Below are 26526 nucleotides of genomic sequence, written 5' to 3'. Positions count from 1 at the left end.
CGCCCCTCTCGCAATCTCCAGCTCGAACTCGACGTCCTCGGCGCGCATACTCGCTCGATCCTTCGCTACGCAGTTCCCTCGCTCACCCAGTCGTCGCTTTGTCTGGCTTGATGCGTCCGGCTTGATGGACCCTGATCTTTGAGCCAAAAGACACGCCCGCGAACCCCCCAATTGTCCTCAGTCACCATCATCATCACATTGCGACGCGCGCAAACCCACACCACCGCCACTATACCCCCTTTCGACGAGTCACCACGACCACTCACCGCTCACCTCCAGTATCTCCCATAGACCACCCGACATCCAAGAAAGGGGACCACCGTCGGTCCCCAGCTGCAATACCGCCGCCATGGCTCCCGCAGGTGGTGGCAATATCAAAGTCGTCGTCCGAGTCCGCCCCTTCAACGGCAGAGAGATTGACCGCGGCTCAAAATGTATCGTTGAAATGAAGGACAACCAGACCGTCCTGACCACTCCCGACGGTCATGGTGGGAAAAGCGCAAAGACCGAAGGCCCCAAGAGCTTTGCCTTTGACAGGTCGTACTGGTCTTTCGACAAGAGCGACTCCAACTACGCCGCCCAGTCCAATCTCTTTGACGATCTCGGAAAGCCCTTGCTCGACAATGCCTTTCAAGGCTACAATAATTGCATCTTTGCCTATGGCCAGACTGGTTCCGGAAAGTCCTACTCCATGATGGGATATGGCAAGGAGGTCGGCATCATCCCCAATATTTGCCAGGACATGTTTAGCCGCATAGACCAGATTCAGGCCGACGCCACAACAAAATGCACAGTCGAAGTGTCCTATCTCGAGATTTACAACGAACGTGTACGCGATTTGCTCAACCCCTCCACAAAGGGAAACCTCAAAGTTCGAGAGCATCCCTCCACCGGCCCTTATGTCGAAGATCTCGCCAAGCTGGTTGTCGGCAGCTTCCAAGAAATCGAAAACCTCATGGACGAAGGCAACAAGGCCCGCACAGTCGCCGCCACCAACATGAACGAAACCTCGAGTCGATCCCACGCCGTCTTCACCCTCATGCTGACACAGAAAAAGTTCGACATTGAGACCAAGATGGAAATGGAAAAAGTGGCCAAAATCTCTCTCGTCGATTTGGCCGGTTCCGAAAGAGCCACCTCTACTGGTGCTACTGGTGCGCGCCTCAAGGAAGGCGCCGAGATCAACCGATCTCTGTCCACCCTCGGCCGTGTCATTGCTGCTCTGGCCGACCTCTCAACCGGCGCCAAAAAGAAAAAGGGCGCCTCCCAAGTACCCTATCGCGATTCCGTCCTAACATGGCTTCTCAAAGATTCGCTCGGCGGCAACAGTATGACTGCCATGATTGCAGCCATCAGTCCTGCCGACATCAACTACGACGAGACCCTCAGCACACTTCGATACGCCGACTCTGCCAAGCGCATCAAGAATCACGCCGTGGTCAACGAAGATGCAAACGCCCGCATGATCAGAGAACTCAAGGAGGAGCTTGCCCTCTTACGGAGCAAGCTTGGTGGAGGTCCGGTCGTAGCCGGTGGTGCCCCAACACCTGCCGACGAGATTTACGACGAAAACACGCCGCTCGAGAAGCAAATGGTTAGCATCACCGGCGCCGATGGCTCCGTAAAGAAGGTTTCCAAGGCAGAAATTGCTGAGCAGCTCAGCCAAAGCGAAAAATTGCTCACGGACCTCAATCAGACATGGGAGCAAAAACTTCAAAAGACGGAAGAAATCCACAAGGAGAGAGAAGCGGCCCTCGAAGAGCTCGGCATCAGCATCGAAAAAGGATTCATTGGTCTGCATACTCCGAAAAAGATGCCCCATTTGGTCAACTTGTCAGACGACCCGTTACTCGCAGAATGCTTGGTCTACAACCTGAAACCGGGGACAACCACTGTTGGAAACGTAGACACCAATGCCGATCACCAAGCGAATATTCGACTCAATGGAACTCGAATCTTGCACGATCACTGCACATTCGAGAACGCCGCCGACGGCACCGTCACCGTCATCCCCAGCGAGGGTGCCTCTGTCATGGTCAATGGCAAACGTATTACCGAAGCCACCCAGCTGCACTCAGGTTACCGAGTCATTCTTGGCGACTTTCACATCTTTCGATTCAACCATCCCATGGAAGCCAGAGCCGAGCGAGCCGAAGTCGGCAACAGTCTCCTGCGGCAATCCGTCACGGCCAGTCAGATTCAGGCTTGGGACAGGACGTCGAGCCCCACGCCCGGATCACGCTCCGGTCACGAGCGTGCATTCAGCCGAGTCTCTGATTTCGGCGACATCTCCAGGCCCGAATCCCCCTCTCTCCGTAACAATCGAGATTCTGACTGGTCTGCCGCGCGTCGCGAGGCGGCTGGCGCTATTCTTGGTTCTGACCAGACCAACTTTACCAGCCTTACAGACGAGGAGCTTAATGCTTTGTTTGAAGAGGTGCAGCGAGCGCGAGCCGAACGTGTCATTGTTCGTGAGGATGGCGAGGACACGGAATCTGTCACCTCATATCAGCTGCGCGAAAAATACATGTCCAATGGAACAATTGATAACTTTTCTCTCGACACGGCTCTGACTATGCCTTCCACCCCCAAGCAAGGCGAAGCAGATGACAGGCTACGAGAGGTTCGTGAAGAACTCCAGAATCAACTCGAAAAGCAAAAAGAAGAATTTCAAGATCAACTCAAGTCTGCCGAGGCCGCCAATGTACAAGTCGAAGAGATCAAGAAAGAAAAGGCCAAGATGGAGGCTGCTCTACAGGAACTTAAAGATGACATGGAAAAGCAGCTGAAAATACAGAAAAAGCAGTTTGAAGAAAAGATTGAAAAGATGGACCCGCTCAAGCGACCCAAGGCAAACCCGAAGCTCTCCGAGGAGGAGCTCGCGAGAGCTAGGAAGATCATTGGCATTTGGAGAGATCGACACTACGTCAAGATGGCGGAGACGGTTCTACAAAACGCCGCCATTCTCAAAGAGGCTCAAATCATGAGCAACGAGCTCGATGAGAGTGTCGTTTTCCAGTTTACGGTTGTGGATGTCGGTCACGTCATGTGCTCTTCGTACGATATGGTACTCAACGGCCTCACGAGCGAGGGAGAGGATGCGGCCCTTGAAGAAGCACCAAAGCCTTGCATCGGCATCAGAGTCATCGATTACCGCAACAACGTTGTACGGCTCTGGAGTCTGGAGAAACTTCACGACCGCGTACGCCAGATGCGCCAGATGCACCAATATCTTGATCAGCCCGAATACGCGCAGCACCTCAGCCTGGACAACCCATTTATCGAGCACTGCATGCCTTCTTACACTTTGGTAGGTGAGGTAGACGTGCCTCTGAAGGCTGTCTTTGAAAGTCGAGTACAGGACTTTTCTTTGGATGTCCTGTCACCTTACACTTCTCATGCTATTGGCATAGTGAAACTGTCACTTGAGCCTTCTCATGCGCGAGCTCCCACAAATACACTCAAGTTCAACGTCGTCATGCACGAGTTCATCGGCTTTGCCGAGCGCGAAGGTACCGATGTCCACGCCCAACTTTTCATCCCCGGCATTTCAGAAGAGGATGGCGTCACAACTACCCAAATGATTACCGACTTCGACGAAGGGCCTATTCGCTTCGAGAGTGTACACAATATGAGCGTCTCACTATTCGCTCCCCAAGATGTCATGCTGAGGGCATCCATCTTCGCCAGGGTTCAGCCAATGCACCTTGATAAACTCCTTAGCTGGGATGATATGAGAGATGCAGCCCCTCCACGGGACGGCACCAAGGCAAGCCGCATCAACGAGGCACAATTCTTCACCCAGGAAAAGCACGACATGCTCTCCAGAATACAGATTCTCGAACTCAATGAGATGGGAGAGTATGCTCCTGTGGAGGTTACTCAAGTCAGCGAACTGGATACGGGTACATTCCAGCTCCACCAGGGCCTGCAGAGGCGAATCGCCATCAACATCTCTCACAGCTCTGGCGACGCCTTGCCCTGGGGCGACGTAACAGCAGTGCGTGTCGGCAAGATTCGCCTCGTCGACTCTGGCGGTAAGACGCCAGACATGGGCGCGAACGAACCTGATGTCCAATTGCGTTTAGCGTCAAACCCCATCTTCCGCCAAAACCCCAACGGTACTCGCAGTATTACCGTCTTTGCCCAATGGGACTCAAGCCTGCACAACTCTCTGTTACTCGATCGTGTGACAGCCGAAAAGTACAAGGTGCAGATGAGCATAGGCTGGGAAGTCAGCTCCGAAAAACTAGCCGAGCCGATGAAATTTTCGCAGAAGGTCTGTGTGCAGGTGCTCTCTCGGACATTCGTGCGTCAAACATCCATGTTCTCGTCGCTCTGGCAGAATATGCGCTTCATCCGCTCCTCGACTGGTATATTCACAATCACTATGCGACCAGCACCGATCAAGCGGGTAGGCGACCTATGGAGGATGAACAGCCGACACGACTACGTCAAGGGCGAAGAAAACCTCGATAGCTGGAACCCACGAGGCGTATCACTTGTCAGCGACTTCATTCTGGCGCGAAAGAAGCGGAGACGTATTGCAGAGATTGGTGCCGTACAAATGGTGCTTCATGTTCTGGGTATTGATCCAAGCGGGCAACCTCAGCAGGAGGTACCTGAAAAGGAGCCGGAGCAAGAAATCCAGAAGCCTGTGCTGCCAAATGATGACGACGTGCTGCATGACACCCCCGAGACATCGCAGCCGGCAACCTTGGAGGAGGAGGAGGAGGAGGAGGGGGCAGCCGAGGCCAACGCGACGAATAGTAGAGCCGACGGTGAGGCGGAGGCGGAGGCAGAGGGTGAAGTTGATGGAGAGGAGACAATCAAGGTCGAGGACCACGTACCGTCAGAGAAACCGGCCTATAGCGAGCAACATACAGAACTGCTGCAAAAGTGCCTGTCATTATGGGTCAAGTACCCTGATCCGCTAGCCAAGATCCTCAGCCCTGCCAACACAGCACCGCCAAGCAACGGCGTAGCGTCAGAGCCTCCCGAACTACCCAGCCTCATCACGACTGTCGTGCGCGTGCCCAAGAACCCCAAGGTGCTCAAGGGCGGATACCTCCTTGTGCCCAACAGCGACTCCACGCGGTGGGTGAAGCGCTTCGTGGAGCTGAGACGGCCGTACCTACACATTCACTCGGCGTCAGATGGCGACGAGGTTGCCCTCGTCAGCCTGCGTAATTCGCGGGTCGACAGCCAACCTGGCGTCCTGGCCCTCCTCAACGGCCCCGACGACTACGACAGCGCTCCGGGCCAAAATGGCGGCGCCGACTTTACGCCTGGTCATCGCCGAACGGCCTCGGGGCGCGTCATCTCAACCATCTGGACCGGCAGTGGCGGCGGCAACAACACCAGCGGCAACGGCGGCAGCGGTGGGCAGGGCCTGCAACGGCTCAGCGAGCGCATGCAGGCTGGCGTCTTTGCCATTTACGGCACCGACAATACGTGGCTGTTTGCGGCGCGCAGCGAGCGTGATAAGATGGACTGGATTTTTCGCATCGACCAGACGTATATGTCGGCGGGTGAGAGTCAGCCTGGCAGTGGCTTCGCCAGCCCACCAGCGGGAAGCGACTACTAGACAAAGAAACACGAACAAAGCCGAAGAAAAGAAAAAAGAGAAAAGAGTGAGAAATCTCTCTTGCGTGCAGATTTAATGATTTCAACGGGAACCATCTTTTTGCTCTTGATGAAGAGAGGAAAAAGAAGCAAATTGTGATTTTGTGTTTTGGTGGTGTATTTCTATTTTTTTATATACCTCGAGGCCAGCTTTTGTTTTTTTTGTTCATCTCTCTCATGGCATTCACCACCCTACCCCTTTTTATTTTCCTTTTATCTCTATTATAAACTTACATGACCGCTCGTGTGGTTTTTTTTCTTTTATTTTGTATTAGATTGTGTTGTTTGATCAGAAACGAGAGAGAGAGAGAGAGAGAGAGGCTAGCAGGTGACGCCTGTTGGCAAAAGAAGGCAAACAAGAACAAAAAAAAAAAAAACAGTTAGAAACTTATACCCCCTTTTTACATGGCTAGCTGGATTTTTGAACGAGCTTGGTTAATGAAGTTTCTTGGGAACGCCTCTTTGCCCCTGTGTGAATATATGATTACATGTATATGTATGTATGCGCAGTGTCTTTGTACGTGTATCGTTGCGCGTGTATATACGCATGTGGGTAGAAAAAAGTGTATGCACATCTAATTATTGGTCTTTGTATCCGTCGCTTTCTATGTTTTTTTTTTCTTTTTAAATCTTTCGGCTTGCTCGAGTCTCTCTAGAGACCATGGACTGATTTTGACACGATTGGACATGGCCAAATGACGAACGAAACCTCTCAGAAAGTGTGTCCGCCCACGTGCTTGATCTTGACAAAAAGAGCGTAAAAAAAAGGAAACAGAAAAAGAAGGAGGAAAAAAAGCAAAACACTCCACATGGACGACGACACGAGAGAGGAGGGAGCGATACGTACTTGTTAATTAATGAATGCCCGTATATTGCGGTGCGGGGGACGGCTCGGTCACAGTCCGCCAAGAAAACCCTTGCTCTGCGGAACCACTGCCACAAACCTTTTTTTTTTTGGTGGTTCGCGTCAGGAACAGAAAAGAAGCAAAAACAAAATGATATTCTCAAGTGCCGGATAAGAGGAGGTTTGATATAGCTTGGTATCTCCGATGTACCGCGATGGGGTCCTTTGCTGCGTGGGAGTCTTTGCGTCGCATAGAAGAAGATGGGCAAACCAAGTACCAAGTAGTAGGATCGACGACGGCAGTTGTCGATGCGGAAATTTCGCCGTCCTTTTTTATTATTATTTTATTATTATTTCTTCCCCCCGTCTCTCTCACTGCAGCTTTCACTCACCAACGCACATCAAGTTGCATAGAGATGGGAAAGATTTGATTGATGATCAGCCCGAAGCACCGATGACCCAGCGTTCGGCCGCCTCCTCAGTGACCGCAAACGATGATTGCGTAGAGTAACTACTTGTAACTCGCCACAGACTCTATTGTGATGCCGACCTGGTGAGCAGCTCAAGAATAAGGGTCACTGGACCCGGGGCGGGGGGAACAGACCAGCGCCTAGGCATCAGACGGCTGTTGATACGAGTACCGGGATCCTCTGCACGTTCCCTTTTTTTCCACATTTCTAGGACGCATTTGTGACGACGTTTTTTGTCTCTGTTGATCACGAGCCCCTCCTCTCTCCCCTAGACGTTGAATGAGTTGAGTTTCATGCTGCGCCGCCGCATCGCTTTCCGCCTCCCGTTCCCAAGACTTTGGAAAAGGCAGACAGACGGCGGGGTGACTGATGACGCCACATACGGAGTAGACTGTGCCGAAAAGCAAATCTAGATGAAGAACGTTTGCTGCCGGAAGAAGAGAGGGGCAGGGGGGAAGGGAGGCATCTGACCTCGGTGTTGACTGAAATCTTGAATTGCATGAACTTGGGACAGCAACACACGTCTGGCAATGCTGCCAGTGCCCGCCACTGCCTGCACATGTTTTTCAGCTGCTGGCAAGTACAGAAGTAGAATATACACGCACGCATACACACACACACGCACGCACGCACACAAGAAACCTGCCGACAACCTGCAGGTAGGTGGAGAAGGACGGTCCATGTGTGAAGCAAAATCATACTTACAAAATGCGTCGTCAATTACAGTGACGAAAAGAGGGCAACCGGCAAATGACATACAGTTGCTGTGAGCCTGCCCCCTGCACTCTTATGACTTTTAAAAAAATTGCAACCCGGTGGCTGGAGAGAGAGGGGGAGGAAGGCCTCACGGGGCTGTCCGCTAACCAGACGGGGCCGCGCAGCTGGCTGACGATCCTCCCGCTTCGCCGCTGCTACAGTAGCATCAACTGGGCATCCTACCGGGGGGGGGGGAGGGGACCCGGCTGGGCGTAACCAGCCTGGCGGGTTTTGTCAAGCAGAGAAAAAAAAAAACCGCATTTGCTCGAAATGTCTATAGACTAGAATGGTACCATGCCATCCACATGGCCCCCTCCCACGAGTCCCGCCTTGTCGTACATGTTGGGCGAAAATGAAGAGAAAAAAAAAGTTTAGAAGAAATGAAAGAGCTGGAATCAGTCCAAGAAACTCTTTTCAAGTCTCAAAAAAAAAAAAAATTCTTTCCCTTCTCGGGACGAGTGGGAAGGGGAGAAGGCAATATAACATAGTTTTTTCCGGGGATCCCTCCCCCTTCTCCGCCTGTCGTCACCGCGCGCCGCGGGCTTTCTCGCGAAGAAAAAAAAAAGGACAAGGGACAGGGACCAAAAGAGTTCCCTCTCCTCAACACTAGTCTGCTTTCTGTTGGGCGGGAGGAGGAGGGGGGGGGGGGGGGGGGGAGGCTTTGTTGCATCTCGTCCCCTTGTCAACAACAACGACGCCTCACTCTCACACACACACACACTCTCTCTGCTGACGAAACCGTGCACGCCGGCCCGGTGTTGCCGTGAGACTGAGTCGCTCTTCTTTTGCTTTTCGGTCTTTATAAAAAAAGAAATTAAAAACAAAGAGAGAGAGAGAGAGAGAGAGAGAGAAGAAGGAAATGGAGCGTACTGGTAGAACAAGTAGAGACTGTGGCCGGGACTTGCTCCCCCCTTTTTGGATCAACACTCCCCCCCCTGCTTCAGCCCGCGGAGGAGGGTCAGTGCTTTCCGGCTTCCCATGTGCCAAAAACGCGTTCCCGTAACCAAACCGTCGGGTTCGGGCACCCAGATAGTCGGGTCCCGCGTCTCCTCGCCCCCCCCTTGTTGCCCAAGTACTCGGTACAAGTTCTCCACCGGCCGACCCTTGGAGTTGTCATCGCCAAGGATATGTAAAGCAAAGAATATCAGCAAGACTAACTACCAGTAGTTTGAAAAGAGATGGAGAGTGTTGCAGTTGTCAGTGGTCACCCGGGACTTGAAGAGAATCCGGTGATTAAAAGTGGTTGCACCACAACTACCATTCTACACAGAGCTGCGAAACCCGAGTTTCAACATGGTCCGGGAAGATGCACCTTTTTTTTTTAGGCTTCTCTTTTCAGTCGGTGTCTCTCGACATTGTAGGATAATAAATCTCGGTGGGCAAACAAGTCCAAAAGAAAAAAACAAAAAAAAAAAAAAATTGCGTGTCTCAGACACGAGCTTGCTAAAATCCGGTGGGAAAATTCTCATCCGGTTCATATATATATAAAAAGGCACCATGTAGGCGACGTGGGCATGATTACTATTCAGAGAGTCTTCCTTCCCTTGTTTTCAACCCCGGAAGAGCTTACTTTCTTCGGGTTGCTCCCGTCTTTGCCCCCTTGAATGCTGCCAGTCTTGGCCGGACCTAATGTCACCATGAACGATGACAAAAAAAGAAGGATGACGACGAAAAGAAAAGAAAAAAATAAGGAGGAAGGGGGATCGAGTACTGCTACAATGATGGGGCAGCCTAAAACCCCCACTGCCCACTTGAGTGAGCAAGACAACGAACTTGGGACACACCAAACTCGGCATCTTGATCATTCATGTGCCTGTTTTATTTCGCTTCTTTTTTTTTTTTCAAGTCGAGCGCGCATGGCGCCGACTATTGACAAGAATCAGGCAGGGCTAGCTTGGTTTGTAGAAAAGGGCGACAAGGGTTTTTTTTTCCTTTTCTTTCCAGCAAATCATTTTCGGTTTCAAAAGACACGCCTAGCATTTTGCACACCTCGTGCCGTTGCGTATTTCTTTTGACAAACATGCTGGTTTCATTTTGCTGACGTTTTGATGCAAAAAGCAAAAAAGCAAAAAAAAAAGGCAAAAAGAAAAAGTCAAGGAGGCGTGCTTGGCTGGGAAAATTTTGGGGGCTGGAGAAGATTTCTTTTCTTTTTCAACTTTGCTTTGCGATTAATGTTATTACTTGGTCCTTAATAGAACCCCTGCTCATATAGCAAGGTCCTTGCCTGAAGGCTGGGCACGATAAATCATGCACGATGCCTGCAAATATGTAATATAACAGACAGAGCTGAGAGCTGGTCACCTTCCACTTCTGTACGTTATCGTCAGTTTAATTTCATGTCGGGGAGCAAAATTGGCAAAAAAAAAAAAAAAAAAAAATCAAACCCAGCCACCTAGCCTCGCATTAGCCTTGCTGCAAGTGCTTGACAGACGGAGCTTGTTCGTTTTTGTTCAGCTTGTCGTCAGGTCAAAACCCAGCCGTGGCAAGCTCAGAGATTCATCCTGTGCTTTTAATAACGAAACCAGTCATTTTTTCGGGCATTTGGACCTCGAAGAAGGGGGGCGTCGGTGTTCTTGTCACTTGTATCAACTCTTCGACAGGAAAAAAGTAGAAAAAAAAAGTAGAAAAACAATAAACAGACAACTCCAGGTACGCGTACGCATACACAGAGAGTTTCGCCAAAGCTTGGATCCTGTTCATCAGCCCCCAACATGCTGCATATGTGCGCGCGCGGCACAAGTCTATATAGTCAAAGCCGATGGCCATCGGGAGTTATCCCGGCTTTTGAGCTGGCATCATGGATTTCCATTTGGTGACGCAAAAAAAAAAAAAGCACCCGAACTCGACCCAGATTACCGGGACAAGCGTTCCTCTCGCCCCGTATTAAAATCAAAGAGAGAAGGGGAAAAGCTAAATTGCCCTCATACCGGTATCCCTACTCCTCCCCTTCCTCCTCCTCCTCCTCTCCTCTTCCTCTTCCTCCTGCTTCCCCCCTGTTCACTCGCGAACCCACCGGGCTGCTTGACTAACTAATAGTAGGACTTGGGTTGAAGCCATGCCCACCCGCGCCCCCCCCCCCTCCTCCTCCTCCTCCTCTTCCTCTTCCTGGCAGATACGCCGCCCAATGTATCAGTACATTAGTTGATTAGCTAGGTAGTTGCTGGCACGCCACCGCAATCAATTGGGGGGCGGGAGACCCGGCGGGCTGGAACCTACCCGCCAAACGCTACTGGTAGCCCTTTGGTCTTAGACCTGATGCTGAACCATTTCCCCGGAACTCGGGCTTGTGCCCATCCCGCTGGGACGGGCAACACCCAGCTTCCTCCAGCACATTCTTTCTACTCGGATTTGTTTTTTTTTCCCCTTCTTTTTTTCGTTTTCGCATATGGACCTCTCTTGCGGCTCGCTGCTCGACGTAAACCCAGCTCATCCCAGGCCTTGCAATCTCTCGGTACACATGCTCTAGATTTACAAAACACTGGGCACATGGATGATCCTTTCGAATCAAGAGAAACCTGCATTAGGGCCGCGAAAAGCTCTTCCCTTCGAGGTGGACCGTACTGGTACGTGTGGGACCTGCCACGTCTCGGGCCTTACCGTATAAGCCAACGCTCTTGCCGCAGAGCCTCCAGTACTCGGCGCGCTCCTCGCTGCTCGTCTCTTTCCGCGGTCGTCCGGTCAGCAGGCAGTCGGTGCTCGCTTCAGCATCACTTGTCCATCTCCCGCCTCTGCCGCGGTTGAGATGTGAACCATCATATTCCGGTTTGCAGCCCCCATCATTTCATCCGTCCTCGAGCAGAGGTTGTGCGCCCAATATTGGAACCTTGTCCGTCTCCCCCCCTCCCCCTACTTTGGTTTCTACCAAATCCTTCTCCGCGACAACGAGACAAAGAAGACGCAAAATAAATCATCAGCCAGGGGGGATCCACTCAAGTATACCGTTCTTAAGAGGAGTCGACAGATTACTTTTGGAAAACAAAAAAAACTTCAAAACTTGACAAGTTGACCAAAACAAAGTGTCGTGGTCTCGACTGCGCTGGCAAGCAACAGACGGAAACGTTTTGAAAAACAAGTCTCCAAGAAGCACAGCAACTGCAAAAATAACAATGTCAGGATCAAATCCTAGCGGCCAGGGCCGAGGGAGTGGTGAGGATAACCCTAGGGACTTGAGCCAGTACGAATTCTCGTTCAACTATTCATTGCCATCCGCCGAAATAGAACCCGACGTAAGCCTCCATTTATCAGATACGTCGGTTCCAGGACAATCAAAATCTAACAACATGCCAATAGCCAGCGGTTGAAGACATGTGCGTGTATAATAGGAGAAAGGGCGGGTATTCCCAAGGAGCCAACTAATAGTCTTTTCAGCGTCGAATCGTCTTGGTCGCTCTCGGAGAGCATCAGAAACTTTCCAACAGAGTTTGGCAGGACATATCATGCATACAAAGCTGGTTGTAGGTCTACCGCGCCCAACTCTGATACGGAGAATATCAATGTGTTTTTCCTCAAGCCAGACTAACACTCCAAAAGCATATGCCTTTCCCAACGACACAATCGAACAAGAACGTCTATTTCTCCAATTCAACGCAATGACACGACTTTTTGGAGGAAAGTTGTACTTTGCACCGCTGTCCGCTCAGAAGCCTCCGCGTCTGGTGCTCGATATAGCGACTGGAACTGGAGACTGGGCGATTCAGATGGGCGACGAGTTTCCGCAATCACAAATTGTAGCCACAGACCTGTCCCCGATTCAACCCGAAGACGTGCCACCGAATGTATCCTTTTTTGTTGAAGATTCGTAAGTTACTCGGGATAGGGGAGTGTTGGACACAGGCAGGGGAAGCTGGGTGTCTGCCCGTGTGCTGCTTCAGGCATTGGAGGGGGGCGGGGAGAGCTAATGCGCGAGCGGCTAGATCCGAACCGTGGGAGTATTCGCAAAAGTACGACTACATCCACACGCGAGTAACGTCGGGCTGCTGGGCGTCGTTTGAGGAGCAGATTGCCAAGCAGGCGTTTGAGAACCTGCAGCCCGGCGGGTGGTTCGAGTCCCAAGAGTACGACAGCGTCATCACCAGCGACGACGGCACGCTGTCCCCGGACTCGGCGCTGGCCCGGTGGTTCCACGACATGGCCGTTGCCGGCGACATCTGCGACCGCCCCACCGTCATGGCGCACAAGCTCCGCGAAGTGTACGAGCGTGTGGGCTTTGTGGACGTGCAGGAGCAGATATTCAAGATGCCCACGAATGGATGGCCCAAGGACGACAGGCTCAAGGATATCGGACGCATGTGGGAGAGAAACTTCATGTCCGGCTTGGCCGGTTTCTCGTTTCGCATGTTTAACAGGGCATTCAGCAGAACGCCAGAGCAGATTGAAGTAAGATTTCACTTTCTCTTCTTTTTCTTTTTCTGTTTGCTTTTTTTTTTTCAAATTTCCTCCACAAGGCTGACATGGTGGTAGGTGGCCTTGGTCGACGTCAGGCGAGAGTTCTCCGACCCTCGCATACATGCTTACTTGCCTATTTGGGTGGTCTGGGGACGTAAGCCGCATCCGAACGAATAATGGCGGTACACGGGCGAATAGACAGAGTAGAACATAGACGGAGCGTTTTGGATACTTCACAGAGGGCATAGAATGGACGGTATACATGAGGACTATTGTTATTTTGCAAACCAAAGGGTTGTCGAAGATGGGCGGTAGGCACCCACAGCTGTCGTTGCTAGCTAGAGTTGACATTATGCCGGTTGCTGACCGACAGAAGGAAAAGAAAAAACAATCTAGATTCGAGTAGCCAATGAATCAGTTTATACCAGATCTTGAAACTAGTACTACGCTAGTCATTCCAGTTGAATCGGAGAGTTAGCCGTGGTGATGCGGGTACGCAAAAGTCAGACGGGACAGCGAGCACGGACCCGCGCCGGCATGCAAATCGGGTTTGACAGGGGCGCCCGATTGGCTCTTTCCAAGAAAAGGTCCAGTCTATCTCTCGACGTCTTCTTACCTCGTCTGCTCCGGATAGATGGAAGCAGGAGTAGCTGGTTGGGTGTTGGCCTACCCGTTCCGTCGTCTAGGAGGCATGACGTGGATCATGTTCAAAAGATGGTTCAAGCTGTCGAGTATGAAAACGATTTGCTCTTCTATCCTCGCACTCTGATGAGGTAATTCAACATTATGTTTTGAGCAGCGAGTGCCAAGAAGGAAAATCCCCAAAAACTTATCGTTGCTCAGTATTGTGTTGGAAGGTGGCGCTTGGATAGCACTGCCGGTGACAAGAAGCTTCTGCAACAACACCATGACGTGGTTTGCGTGTTGCGCGACTAGAATTTTTGGATCATCATGTTACACAATTTAATGCAATCCAATCAAGAAATGTAAGCGCAAACCTCACCGGCGGGGGGATATCAATCGCCGGCGGCAGAGAAGTAAGCGCGCCGAGTCAGACAAAGACAAGATCGGCCCCACTTAAATGACGACAAACCTTGCCGCCCGAAGTCGGTGTTTGCGGGAGCTGCCAAGCACCCCCCCCCCTCCCGTCCCTCTTCTCAACAAACGGGCCGGCGTGCTGCAAGCCTCTTGTTACAATCCTGCCGGTCGTCGGTTTTTACCCCCTTTTTGCAGCAAGCCGAGTGGGATTCGGAGGGGCAGGCCATGTCTCTCACCCTACGCCTAGGCCGGGCGGGCCGAATTGGCCTGGCGAGGGTGGTAGTGACGACGACTGCGACGACGACGACGACGACGACGACGACCACCACCACCACCATCCGCAGAGCACTGTGCATCTCAACCGCCAGACGGAGACAGGGTCGCGACCCTCTACACCCGGATAGAAAAGCCGACGAGGCGGAGCATGTGACGGGGACGTGGGAGAGGCCGTCCGACTTTCGACAGCAGGGACCTAGGACGTGGAGCGAGGCGGAAAGGGGCAACTACTACTACAAGCAGACGACGACCGGGTCTACTTCGGGTGGGGGATACAGATCCGGGCAAGAACAGCCGCCGCCGCCTGCGCGACGAAAAACGGCGCGCGAGGCGGCGTCGGGTCCCCTGTCCAGGGCGGCGGTGGCGGCGGTGGTGCTGGCGGCGGTGGCCTTTTACGCGTGGAACTCGCAGCGGGTCCCGCTCACGGGACGGACGCGGTTCAACTTCTTGTCGGACGAGATTGCGGAGCGGATGCACCCGCGGGCGGTGCAGGGCATCCTCGAGCAGGTGTACGCGTCGGGCGGGTTCATCCTGGCCGACGACGACGTGCGGACGCGCATCGTCAAAAACGTCATGCGGCGGCTGATTCCCGTCAGCGGGCTGGCAGACTTGAAGTGGGAGATTTACGTGATTGCGGATGATTGTGAGTACATTTCTTGCCTTGTTTATCAGAAGAGACGGAGGGAGAGAGAGAGAGAGAGAGAGAGAGAGAGAGAGAGAGAGAGAGAAAGGCATCACAAGACAAGAGCGCTAACATCGAGAATCAAGCCCAAGCCAACGCCTTTGTCCTGCCGGGCGGCAAGGTGTTTGTGTTTAGCGGGCTGCTCGGGATGTGCGGCAACGACGACGCGCTGGCGGCGGTGCTGGGCCACGAGGTGGCGCACCAGACGGCGTCGCACACGGCGGAGCGGCTGTCGCTGGCGTGGGTGGGCAACCTGACGACGGGCTCGCTCTTCTTCCTGGTCGGGGCGCTGCCGGGGCTGGCGCTCTTCGCCATGTGGACGGCGACGGGGGCGTTTGTGCTGCCGGCGCTCATGTACGAGCTGCCCATGAGCCGCACGCACGAGTACGAGGCGGACCACATTGGGCTGATGATGATGGCCGAGGCCTGCTACGACCCGCGCGCGGCGATTCCCTTTTGGAGGCGCATGAGCCAGCACGGGCAGGAGATGGAGGAGGTGCTGAGCACGCATCCGTCGGTATGTTTTTGATGCTTGTGTGTGTGTCTTTGACTCGTATTGGCTTTACATTTTGTCGTTGTGTCATCTCTTTTTCTCATGTTTTCTCTCTTTTTTTTTGGTCTTCATTCTCCTCGATTACTAACATGACATTGCCTGCAGAATGACCATAGAATTGCAAAACTCACACAACTCATGCCCGAGGCCTTGGCCAAGCGGGAGCAAAGCGACTGCAAGGGAACCGAGTCGTTTGCGCGACGATTCCGATTTGCGGTCAAGCAGGGACGGCGAGAAATGCCGCGGCCTGACGCCATGGTGTAAAGTAGGGCTTTGACTTTTTTTTTTATATTTATTTATTATTTTTGTCTTTTCTCTCTTTAGCATCTGCTTTCTCACAAGTCTCATCACTTTCATGGCGAGAGGGAGCGTCTGCTAAATCGATATAAAAAAAAAGACTCGGGACTCTAGAGGTTATAGAGCAATCAATTCATAGCAAAAAAATAAAAGACGTCGTCCAGAAGCAAAAGACCCCCCCCTCCCAAGCATGATTACAAGGAGCATCATCATCACCCCCGGAACCGGGAACCGGTACGGCTATATGGCCCTGAGAGTAAGCCGCCGTGCCAAGGGGGGGAGGCAGCCACGGTCCCCGCAAACAAGGGCCGGGCGGGCTTTTACGAATAGCAGTGCGTTGATAGGCTGTAGAAGGAGGGTGAATGACGTTCCCCATTTCGTTTCGTTAGTTTAGTGTGCGGGTTTGGTCTGGTTTGTCTTGTGCGCGCAGCCAACGCCTTTGCTGTGTGGGGTTTTTGCGCGCAAGCCGAGCCGAGGTTAATACGATATGGGCTGCCGTCATAACCAGCAACCTTTTTTCTTTTTACCGTTCTTGTCTTAAGAAGGACAAACGGCCGTCTTTCTCTCCTCCACACCTTTTTTTCGATTGCGAATAACGATTCCATCTCCTCTCTTTTCAACCTCTCGTCAACTTTCTTCCTGACCCTTTCAATCACAAGAACTCGCCCCTTTTTTCAAACCACGACCGCCCATCATGAGTGACAAGACTTTCGCTACCGCCGAGGTCAGCAAGCACAAGGACAAGGACAATGGCATCTGGCTCATCATTGAGGGTGCCGTCTACGACGTGACTAGTAAGTTTCTACCCGCTCAACAATCGCTAGCTCAAACTATGCGGACAATTGTTTTTTCTTTCTTCCTTCTTGAAATGGGAAGCGGGCTGGAGGTGCTTTCTTGATGTCGCGAGCCATGTGTTGCGTCACAAGCTTGCGGCGGCCCGCTCCAACCACCTCGGTAGCCGACCGCGAGAAACTCCCCCGCCTCCTTCTCCCCCAGTCTCTTCTGGTAGTCGACGATGAGGTGCTGGAGGAAAAGAAAAAAAAAAAGGGTCTACATATTTTTGTTTGCCTTGCAATCATGAAACTGACCGATTTCTTTCTCTTCTTCCTCTTTTAGACTTTGTCGACGAACACCCCGGCGGTGCCCGCGTCATCCAGCGCATGGGCGGCAAGGACGCCACCAAGGCGTTTTGGAAGTACCACGGCGAGAGCGTGCTGGCCAAGTACGGCGACCGGTTCAAGATTGGTACCGTCACCGAATCGGCCAAGCTATAAGAAGTTCGCATGGAAAAGAAAGAATCGACACAGACACGCACACACACAGACACATATCCACAAACCCACACGACCACACACACCCACATACAGCTCGTGATCTGATGCGACCACGGTAGAGGTTGGCGGCACTCGACTTGTCGTGTCCCTTTGCTTCTGACTCTCTCTCTCTCTCTTCCCGCATCAAATGCGAACCCCGCCCATCAGCAGCATGCACTGCGCCGGATCGGTCGGAAACGGATCTTTCTAGCTAGGCACTGCTAGCATACATGTACAATTTTTTTCTCAAGGTTTTGGAGACGGAGTGGAATTGGTTTTTTTTCTTTTCTTGAAATGCCTTGAAACGCAGACAAATGTTTGGTGCCATACGACATGCCCGATTTCGGCCAGCCAATAAATAGAGCATAGACAGCTGGGAATAAGCATGGGAAAATATAAAAAAAAAACAGTTCTCGACTTTTGTGCGGATGCGTGTAACGTGAATTGAATTGCCATGCATTCTTTTTTTTCTTCTTTTTTTTTCTGCAGGATTTTGCCATCGGATTCTTTCTTGGTGACAGTTGGCGGGCATGTCTAGCTAATCAAGGCGTAGAAGTGAGCGACAAGCAGTCTAGTACGCATACAGAGGCGACCTGCAAAATCTGCAGCGGCCAAAGGGTTTTTCATTATTGAGATTTTCTTTTTAAGAGAATGCAGAAAACTGCGAGAGAATGAGACAAATGATGCACAGAGCCTCGTCTTGCACATGCACCGATATCACTGCACGAGGTGGCGCAAACCAGCCTGGCATGCTACCTGTCAGCCTGCCTGACTAGCCCTACCAAAAGTATCCGTACTACCTCAGTACCTTGATCAGGCACCTAGATGTTCAGTTGGTAGGCAAGTTAGTAGGTACCTGCTGAGTACTATAGTACCCCCATTGCCCCAGTAGGTAAGTACCTTACCTACCTAGGTAGTACTGACTCTCAGCAGGTGCCGAGCACCTATAAGCTTTAAGCACTGCGCGATTCGCTGATGAGCAAAAACGATCGCCGCCCCTCCCTCCCTTCTTGGCACACCCTGTCCGACTGTCTGCCTGTCAGACCAGTCTCCATCCCCCCCCCCAAAATGTCAGTTCGGCCCTCTTTATAATTTAATCTAGATTCCACCTCTCCCCGCCATTGTACTCTGGACAAAGTCACCAAGACCAAAAAGCTAAAACACGACGACAACGACGACGACAACAACGACGGCGACGACGGCAAAGGCAAAGGAGGAGGCGTAGCTGTCCGTCGTTTGCGCCCGCCCTTTCCCCCGTATCGGGCTCTCGTACTCTCGATGCCTTCATGTCACCCCATAGCGAGCACAGCGACCACAGCGTAGGCGGTGGCGACTCCAGCAGCAACGATGGCGGTGGTCTCGGTGACGGCGTCGGCACCGAGCTGACAAAAAAGGGCACCATCCGTCAGAAACGATGGGCCACCAGAGGCAGGACGGGCTGCCTCACTTGCCGGTTCGTATACCTCCAGGGGAAATAAATATACGTGAGCTTAGTGGCGTGGGAAGAAGAAAGAAGAAAAGAACATACCCATTGGAATTTCTTGGCTCGTTGTTTTTTCGCTGACGCAAATGCACCGTTTCTTTTTCTTTACAGCGTTCGCCACGTCAAATGCGACGAGACAAAACCCGTCTGCAACCGCTGCGTCAACGGCCGTCGCGAATGTCGCGGCTACGATTTCGGTACCAGTAGCAGCAGCAGCAGCAGCAGCAGCAGTCCGGCCACCGTCCCGACCGCTGAGGACAGGAATTTGATCCGAGAAACCGATTGGCGCGTCACGGACCTGGTCCGGGAGGCCGATGCTGCTCGCCGTCGCCGTCGCCTCCTCGAGCCGGAGCCGCCTGATTGGGAGTGCATGGAAGGTCTCCGATACTGTATGTCGCTGCCGCTCTCGTCTCCATCTTTGTGTCGTCATTTTGTCTTTGTTACCTGCCGTTCTTTTGTCATCCGTCTTCTCGGGCGTGCCAAGACTATGGAGAATAGGAAACTCCATGGCAATTCATACTGACTACGCACACACACACACGCGCTCACTCACTCACTCACACAAACACAAAAAAACAGATTGCGCCTATGTCATGCCATGCTGCGAGGAGCAATTGATGACTCCCTTCATCGGCCCGCCGCCTTGCCACGGCCCCAACCGCCCCATCTTCCTCCTCGACGTCAGCAGCCATCGCATCGCCGACGCCTCCAAGGCCCGCGGCAAGCTGCTCCGCGCCGCCGAGGAGCCTTGCGTCGACGGCGCCTGGGCCAGCCACTCGCGCCACATGCTTCACATACTCGACTTTGTCAACAAGGGCATCGCGGACAATAGCCAGGCAAGAAGCAACCAGGCCATCCTTCGCCGCATCTGCACCTTGCTGCACTTTGACCTGATTGTCGACGCGTCGACATGGCGTCCGCACCTCCTCGGCTACATTGCCATGATACAACACATGGGCGGGGTCCGGGAACTCTTGCGGCTCAACAACGCACATTTGAACAATACGCAGTGGTCGATATTAATGTATGTCTTTTTTTTTTCGTTTCTTCTTCTCTGTTGTGCGTATTGCCGCCTCTCATCTGCACCATCCTTCCAAAGGAAGCTAACCTGTTCAACCGCCCCCCTGGCCAGCGTTGCCGTTGCCGCCAACACAACGAGCCCGGCGAGCAAACAAGTGCCCGGATTCGACGCCTATACCGACCAAGATGTCGAGTTTCTTTCCGCTCTCGACCTGAACCCCGACCTGCCCTGCCCGCCGGCGCTGCTCGTGGCCCTCAAGAACCTGACGCAACTGCGCGGCCGCATCGCCCAGGGCCGGTGCCCCAAGTCGGTCGCCAACGCCTCGGTGCGAGAGCTTTTCCGCAAGATTAGCGCCTTCGACCACGAGGCCTGGGCCAAGACCATCACTTTCGAGGTGGCCGCCACCGTGTCCACCCTGGGACGCATCTTCCAGGTGGCGGTGCGCCTCTACGGCATCCTCTCGCTGCCGCCGTCAGCCACCGTGTCCTGGGCGCTCGCGTGCGGCTACCCGCGCCTGCCCGACCTGTCCATGTACGAGAGCGTGCGCGTGTCGCACCGGCGCGAGCTGCTCGGCCTGCTCTACCCGTTCCGGGGCACCTTTAAAAAGGTGCTCGCTCTCTCCTGGCCCGTCACGGTGGCCGGGGTCTCGCTGGCCGGCCCCGGCGCCGGTCCTGGCGGCTCGTACGCCCAGGACCGTCGCTTCATTGCCGAGACGCTTCTCGACATGTGGACGAGCCGGCTCGCGCGGTGCGGCCCTATCCTGTGCCTGGAGAAGCTGCGCGCCTTTTGGGCCTCGGGGAAAACGGCCTGGGACGACTGTTTTGATGAGCCAGTACCGCCGCTTGCGTAGGCAACGACAAAAGCTCCAAAAAAAGGCAAAGAAAGAAGAGAGAGAAAGAAGGCCATTCCGTAAAGGACGCACAAGTATATTTCTTCTCAAAGGGTGGCGTTCCTTTACTGTATATATATCATCCATGCCATCACTCATGCCATCATTCATGGCTTCAGCAAGCCCGGATAAATAGCCAATCTGTACAAAGGCTACAATGTACACAAACAGATACACAAACAAATACACAAGTACACATTTTCGAAATCGAACCCGGTCCATTCGCATCCAACAAGGTAGATTTTGATTCACATGACACACTGCATTCTTGCAGCCGATTGAAAGCAAAACCACACGCGCACACACACACTCTCTCTCTCTGTTTCTCACACCATCGCCCTCCCCCAAGTAGCGGGACTTGCTGCAGATTTCCCGTCCCGTTTCAAGACAGAGCTGCGTCGATCAAATTCAACCAAGAAAAAGAAAAAGAAAAAAAGAAAAAAAAATTGGTGCTAGTCGAGAGTAGAAGAGACTATCCCATCCAGCCACACCACACCACGGGAGGGCAGCACTTATTAAGGCGCCAAGCAACCTCCCCCCCCCCCGTACCTACAGCCTTGCGCGACCGCCACCACCAAAAGCCTGTCTTTCATACCCCCCCCCTCCCCTCCATAAGCAAAAGCCCGCCTGCTTCCTCGACCTCGATCCCTTCAAAGGGGGCAACGTTTGTCCTCCTCCTCCTCTTCCTCCTCCCCAGAGGCATCAGAAAACCCCCCCTTCCCTAAATGGCCTATCAAATCTTGCTCGACTTTTCTCCGCAGGGCAGCAGCAGCACCACCACCCTGACGCTGAGCGACACCGGCGGCGGCGGGGACGGCGGCAGAAGCAGCCGAGGCGGCGGCGGTGCTGGTCCCGATGAGGCGGCGCCTCTGGGTCGGACCCAGACCGGAGGGGTGCGGCGTCGGCGATGGACGCCGCGAGCGAGGACGGGTTGCCTTACATGTCGGTACGTGTACAATTTCAGTTTTTTTTCCCTTTGTTTCGTTGTTGTTCTTTTACATCTTTACTTCTGTTCCCATCTCTCTCTCTCTCTCTCTCTTTCTTTCTTCAATTTTTCTTCTTCTTCTTGGCCTTTTCGTTTCCCTTCCATCTCTGGAAAAAAAACATGCCATCCCATCTAATGCCAACACGAAACACTGTTCTAGAACCCGCCGCGTCAAGTGCGACGAGGAGAGACCAGTCTGCCGCCGCTGCATACTGGGCCGCCTCACCTGCCGCGGCTATCAAATGCCGCCGTCCGAAAAGGCCAGCCCGCGCAAAAGCTCATCGGACAACGGTCGTCGCGCCTCGCTTCAGACGCCACCGGACACGCCGCCGCCGCCGCCGCAGCAGCAGCAGCAGCAGCAGCACGGCCAGACGACCGCTTTGCAGGCCTTTGGCAGTGCTCAAAGGCATCACCTTCATATCGAGGCCGAGCCTCCAGATTGGGACATGCAGGAGGGGATACGCTATTGTACGTCCATCTTTTCTCCTTTTCCTCTTGGAGCTTTCTCGTTTTTTCTGGTTGACTCTTCGTCTCTTTTTTCCGGAAAGTAAAAAAGCTGATCTCGTTGCGATGCTAGACTTTGAAGTGGTCGTGCCGGGTCGCACCGCCGAGGTCCGCAGAGGCGGCCACCCCGACTTCCACTCCAAGACGTTCCACTTCTCGCGCTTCATCTCGCAGGTCATCGGGGACCAGATCTCGCGCGCCTCCAAGGCCCGCGGCGCCCTGATCCCGCCGGGCCGCTACCCGGCCTTTGCCGGCGTCTGGGCCAGCTACTACCGCTACCTGGGCTCCAGCATCGCCGTCGTCAACCGCCACCTCCAGGACCCCGGCGCCGGCCACGCCTGGCGCGTCTTTTACGGCATCGACCAGCTGCTCGTGCTGGACCTCTACGTCGAGCGCTCCCAGTGGCAGGCGCACATCCGCGGCTTCTTCAACTACGTCCGGCACCGCGGCGGCATCGCGGCCGTCCTCCGACAGCCCGAGCCCCCATTCTATTGCCTCAATCACGTATTATCGTAAGTTTGAAATCTGGTAAACAAAGTCTGGCGTTGTTGTTTTTTTCTCGACGGCGTGTCTGGCTGGACCTCGTGTCTCTTTTCTTTTTCCCCTTTGGCTGACTCGCTCGTGTCAAAATTTTGATAGCGTCGCCATCAACGTAAACACAACCAGCCCCGCGCGGAACCAAATCCACGGCTTCGACGACTACACGGACCAGCAGCTGGCATCGGTCCTCAACGCCGCCTACAGCACCTCCATGCAGTGCCCGACCGAGCTGTACCTCGCCATGGTCCACATCTCCAGGCTGCGGGCGACGCTGGCGGCAGCGGCGGCGGGGCCGGGCGGCCCGAAACACGGCGACCGCGGCGGAAAGGGGGAGGCGGCCGCGGCCACCGTCGTCATTGAGCGACGCGTGCGACGCATCTTTGACTCGATAGCCCGCTTCAGCGCGCAGGACTGGGCGGACAAGCCCGAGTTTGGGGACACGATGGACGCGGTCGCGGCCGTCGGGCGCATCTTTGCCGTCGCCGTCCGGCTGTACGGCATCATGACGCTCCCGCCCTCGGCCGTCGTCGCGTCGATGCGGGCCGGGGGCGGCTCCTCCGCGTCGGACCTGGAACGGCACGACGCGCTCCGGATCTCGCAGGGCCGGGCGCTGCTGGCGCTCGTGCGGCGGTTCTGGGGCCGCCTCAGCCACACCACCTCGCTGTGCTGGCCGCTCATCGTCGCCGGCGTCGCCCTGGCCGGCGGCTCCCCCGAGGACCAGAATTTTGTCGAGAGGTCGCTCTTGTCAATATGGAGGCTGCCAAACACGTCGGCCTGCTTCATCCTCGCGATCCAAAAGCTGCGCCCGTTTTGGAACTCGGGCAAGACGGGATGGGAGGACTGTTTTGACACACCAATCGCATGCATTGCTTAAAGAGACTGGGTTTGATGATTTTCTTTTTTCTTATTTCAGCTGGGCGAAAGGGGGGGCCTTTTGGATTCAAGCTTCTGTTATACATTTGCATAGAGCAGCAGAAAAAGTTGTCTTTTTTTCTTTCCTTTTAGGCGAGCGAGAGACAGCCACGTATACATTCTGACGCGCAAATTTCAACTACCGTACACAGTGAGCGAAGCTCTGTGGACCGGAACCCTCATCTACGGAGAGAGCTGTTTAATAAAGCAACAAATTATCCGACGAGCTACTCGCCCGATTTTTAGGTTAATTTCAGCCTTGCGCTTGGCCACCAGCCCCCAATCACGCATCCCGCCCGAAAAACGCCCGGTCCTGATTAGCCTCACCGGCCTACCGAAGGGGGGGGGGAGCTTTCCCCGCTCGTCCTGTACCTTTCGATACATAGCTTGATACATAGCTTGATACATCATCGCGTCGCCTCGCCGTTTCGCGCAGTCCGGCTTTTCACCGGCAAGAAGAAGAAAGAAGAAAGGCAAAGCATGGTATTAACATTTGTGCTCGAGGATCCCGAGACGACGGATCACGGCAGGAGTTCGAGCAGCCCCGAGGCCCCCCTCGGCCGCACCGTCACCGGAGAGGCGCGACAGCGGAGGTGGGCTCCGCGAGCCCGGACAGGGTGTCTCACATGCCGGTAGGATCGGGATCTTCCCTTGCACGCGCGGGGGTGCACTTTTGAAAAAGATACGCTTCCTGACAAGAGACCGGAACCAACCGGATCCAGCGCGCGTCGAATCAAGTGCGACGAGGCAAGACCAGAATGCAGGCGCTGCACAGTGAGCCGCATCGTCTGCCGAGGGTACACGGTGCCCGACCCAGCTGCACCCATCAACCGTCGCGATGCCGGCGCCGAGCAGAAGCGAGATATCCGGCCGCGCGTGGTCTCTCCCGAGATTGAGCCCATGGACTGGGAGTTTCAAGAGACAATACGCTACTGTGCGTGAATCCGCCCCCCCCCCCCCCCCCCCCCCCCCCCCCCCCTTGTCACTGGAAACTCAAATTCATTCGTAAAAGAAAAAGAAAAAGAAAAACGCTGACAATAAGAGGGGAGGGGCACTTGTTTGCTCTCGGTGCGCGCAGTCTTCCAAGTCGTCGAGCCAGATCTCTCGCCCGAGGCGCGCAGGCTCGGGCCGGACGACCTCAAGGACAAGAACTTCCCGCGACACATCCTGTACGCCAACGTCATCAGCGACCAGCTCGAGCGGGCGTCCAAGGCGCGGGGCCGCGTCCTCCGGCCCGGCGACGACCCGGCCTTTGCGGCGTCGTGGGCGGGCTACCACCGGAGCGTCGTGGACAACATCCGCACCGTGAACCAGCTGCTGCGCGACGACGCGCGCTACGCCGGCGAGGCGGCGCCCGCCACGCTGGCCATCCTGCAGCTGCTCATCTCCGACCTCAAGGCGGCGCTCTTCCTCTGGACCGCGCACCTGCGCGGCTTCCTGGCCTACGTCGAGCACCGCGGGGGCGCCTCGGCCATAATGGCGCTGCCCAAGCCGGAAAAGTCCCGCCTGTCTCCCATATTGGCGTACGTACACTTGTGTGTGTGTGTGTGTGTGTGTGTGTGTGTGTGTGTGTGTGTGGTCGCGACGCAGGATATTGAAAAGGCTCAAGGCTTCGCGAATGCTAACCACTGGGTGCGTGCACCGACCCCTCGCAGCTTTACGATGCAAATCAACACGCACTGCCCGGCTGACCAGCAGATCAAGGGCACCGACGACTTTACCGACGAGGAGATTCGGACGCTGATCGACTTTGACCCGAGCAAGGTCGAGCCCTGCCCGGTCGAGTTCCACCTCGCCAGGGTGCGCATCACGAGGCTGCGAGTCGCCCTCGCCGGGCCCAGATCCCCTCCGGAGCACGCCGTCGTCGATGCCAAGGTCAAGGCAATCTTGGACATGCTGTGGAATGCCGACCTGGACGGGTGGGTCAGGGACCAGTACGGCGACAAGAGCGAGGCGCTGCAGGACAAGGCGCGCAGCCTGGCGCCCATCTACGCCGTCGCCATCCGACTGTACGGCATACTGACGCTGCCCCCCTCGGCGGTGAGCGCCTGGGCCGGGTCAACCGCAGAGGCGAGGCGCCGGTACCCGGCCGTCCCCGGCGGCGGCGGCGGCGGCGGCGGCGTGTACGAGGGCCTGCGCCGCGGCCACCGCGACGAGCTGCTGCAGATGCTGCGCGAGGGCTGGGCGACCATCACGCGCAAGATGTGGCTCGCGTGGCCACTGACCGTGGTGGGCGTCGCCGTCGCAGACGACCACGCCGCCAACAGGGTCTTTGTCGACAGGTGTCTGCTGGCGATCTGGAGGATGCCCGACGTTTCGAACTCGTCCATCACCGCGCTGGAGAAGCTGCGCGTCTTTTGGCTCTCGGGCAAGACGGGCTGGGAGGACTGCTTCGATGAGCCGATCCCGTCCGCTGTTTGAAAGACGGCCTCGGCGCCCAAACTCGAGCCGTCGTGCTGGTACAGCGTTCTTGTAGTTGGTAGTCCGGTTGGATAGCTGAGAGAAATGCGATTGACAAAGGGTTGTGAGACTGTATCATAGACTAATGTCTAACTGGAAAACTCTTGGAGACTTGAAAAAAAAAAAGAAGAAAGGAATGCCAAAATATTCGACATCGAGTCCGTAACATGCTGTATAGGACGAGTCCCTCTTACACACAGCCAAATTTTCATACTCATGGATTATATTACTGGGCTGCCTATACTCTGGGATTTCGGCCAGCTTCGCAATTGGATCCTGCGTCAATGTATGTGCTCGTTACGCCAGCGTCTTGCAGTCGCAAACATCATCCCACAGAGTGATGAAATGCTACTGGTCGTCGGATTTCATGTCGGCTTGGACCAGAAAGAAGAGGGCAGAAGAAATATGGTTCATGCCCTAATCGCCGAGGTCTTTGGCCCCCAAGATCTGGGTGCTGCGGCTTTCCTCAGCCTGCGCGCTGGACAGGCCGTCG

The 26526-nt window shown here is 54.4% G+C and overlaps 7 protein-coding genes across 7 annotated transcripts; all 7 read left to right on the top strand.

Moving 5' to 3' along the window:
• Positions 1–349: 349 nt before the first annotated feature.
• Positions 350–5587, top strand: V2A60_000684 (kinesin-3 motor protein uncA; the record flags this gene model as incomplete). Its single annotated transcript, XM_083252052.1, has 1 exon — positions 350–5587. One exon carries the CDS (start codon positions 350–352, stop codon positions 5585–5587), a length of 5238 nt encoding a protein of 1745 aa, XP_083108178.1.
• Positions 5588–11801: 6214 nt separating this feature from the next.
• Positions 11802–13257, top strand: V2A60_000683 (S-adenosyl-L-methionine-dependent methyltransferase; the record flags this gene model as incomplete). Its single annotated transcript, XM_083252051.1, has 6 exons — positions 11802–11921; positions 11986–12002; positions 12064–12149; positions 12226–12493; positions 12609–13071; positions 13156–13257. 6 exons carry the CDS (start codon positions 11802–11804, stop codon positions 13255–13257), a joined length of 1056 nt encoding a protein of 351 aa, XP_083108177.1.
• A 1086-nt stretch (positions 13258–14343) lies between these two features.
• Positions 14344–15893, top strand: V2A60_000682 (metalloendopeptidase; the record flags this gene model as incomplete). Its single annotated transcript, XM_083252050.1, has 3 exons — positions 14344–15037; positions 15163–15593; positions 15735–15893. The coding sequence occupies 3 exons, from the start codon at positions 14344–14346 to the stop codon at positions 15891–15893; spliced, it is 1284 nt and encodes a 427-aa protein (XP_083108176.1).
• A 727-nt stretch (positions 15894–16620) lies between these two features.
• Positions 16621–17200, top strand: V2A60_000681 (cytochrome b5-like heme/steroid binding domain-containing protein; the record flags this gene model as incomplete). The annotated part of the gene is made up of 2 exons (XM_083252049.1): positions 16621–16720; positions 17043–17200. 2 exons carry the CDS (start codon positions 16621–16623, stop codon positions 17198–17200), a joined length of 258 nt encoding a protein of 85 aa, XP_083108175.1.
• Positions 17201–18525: 1325 nt separating this feature from the next.
• On the top strand, positions 18526–20593 carry V2A60_000680 (Zn(II)2Cys6 transcription factor; the record flags this gene model as incomplete). The annotated part of the gene is made up of 4 exons (XM_083252048.1): positions 18526–18692; positions 18834–19111; positions 19302–19746; positions 19855–20593. The coding sequence occupies 4 exons, from the start codon at positions 18526–18528 to the stop codon at positions 20591–20593; spliced, it is 1629 nt and encodes a 542-aa protein (XP_083108174.1).
• A 764-nt stretch (positions 20594–21357) lies between these two features.
• Positions 21358–23535, top strand: V2A60_000679 (Zn(II)2Cys6 transcription factor domain-containing protein; the record flags this gene model as incomplete). The annotated part of the gene is made up of 4 exons (XM_083252047.1): positions 21358–21578; positions 21778–22085; positions 22195–22633; positions 22761–23535. 4 exons carry the CDS (start codon positions 21358–21360, stop codon positions 23533–23535), a joined length of 1743 nt encoding a protein of 580 aa, XP_083108173.1.
• A 518-nt stretch (positions 23536–24053) lies between these two features.
• V2A60_000678 (Zn(II)2Cys6 transcription factor domain-containing protein) lies at positions 24054–25994 on the top strand (the record flags this gene model as incomplete). The annotated part of the gene is made up of 4 exons (XM_083252046.1): positions 24054–24152; positions 24210–24507; positions 24652–25096; positions 25229–25994. The coding sequence occupies 4 exons, from the start codon at positions 24054–24056 to the stop codon at positions 25992–25994; spliced, it is 1608 nt and encodes a 535-aa protein (XP_083108172.1).
• Between the last annotated feature and the right edge of the window lie 532 nt (positions 25995–26526).

The sequence above is a fragment of the Cordyceps javanica genome, chromosome 1, assembly GCF_051103115.1.
Source record: "Cordyceps javanica chromosome 1, complete sequence".
NCBI classification, from domain to species: domain Eukaryota; kingdom Fungi; phylum Ascomycota; class Sordariomycetes; order Hypocreales; family Cordycipitaceae; genus Cordyceps; species Cordyceps javanica.
This window is presented reverse-complemented; position numbering and strand designations above follow the sequence as displayed.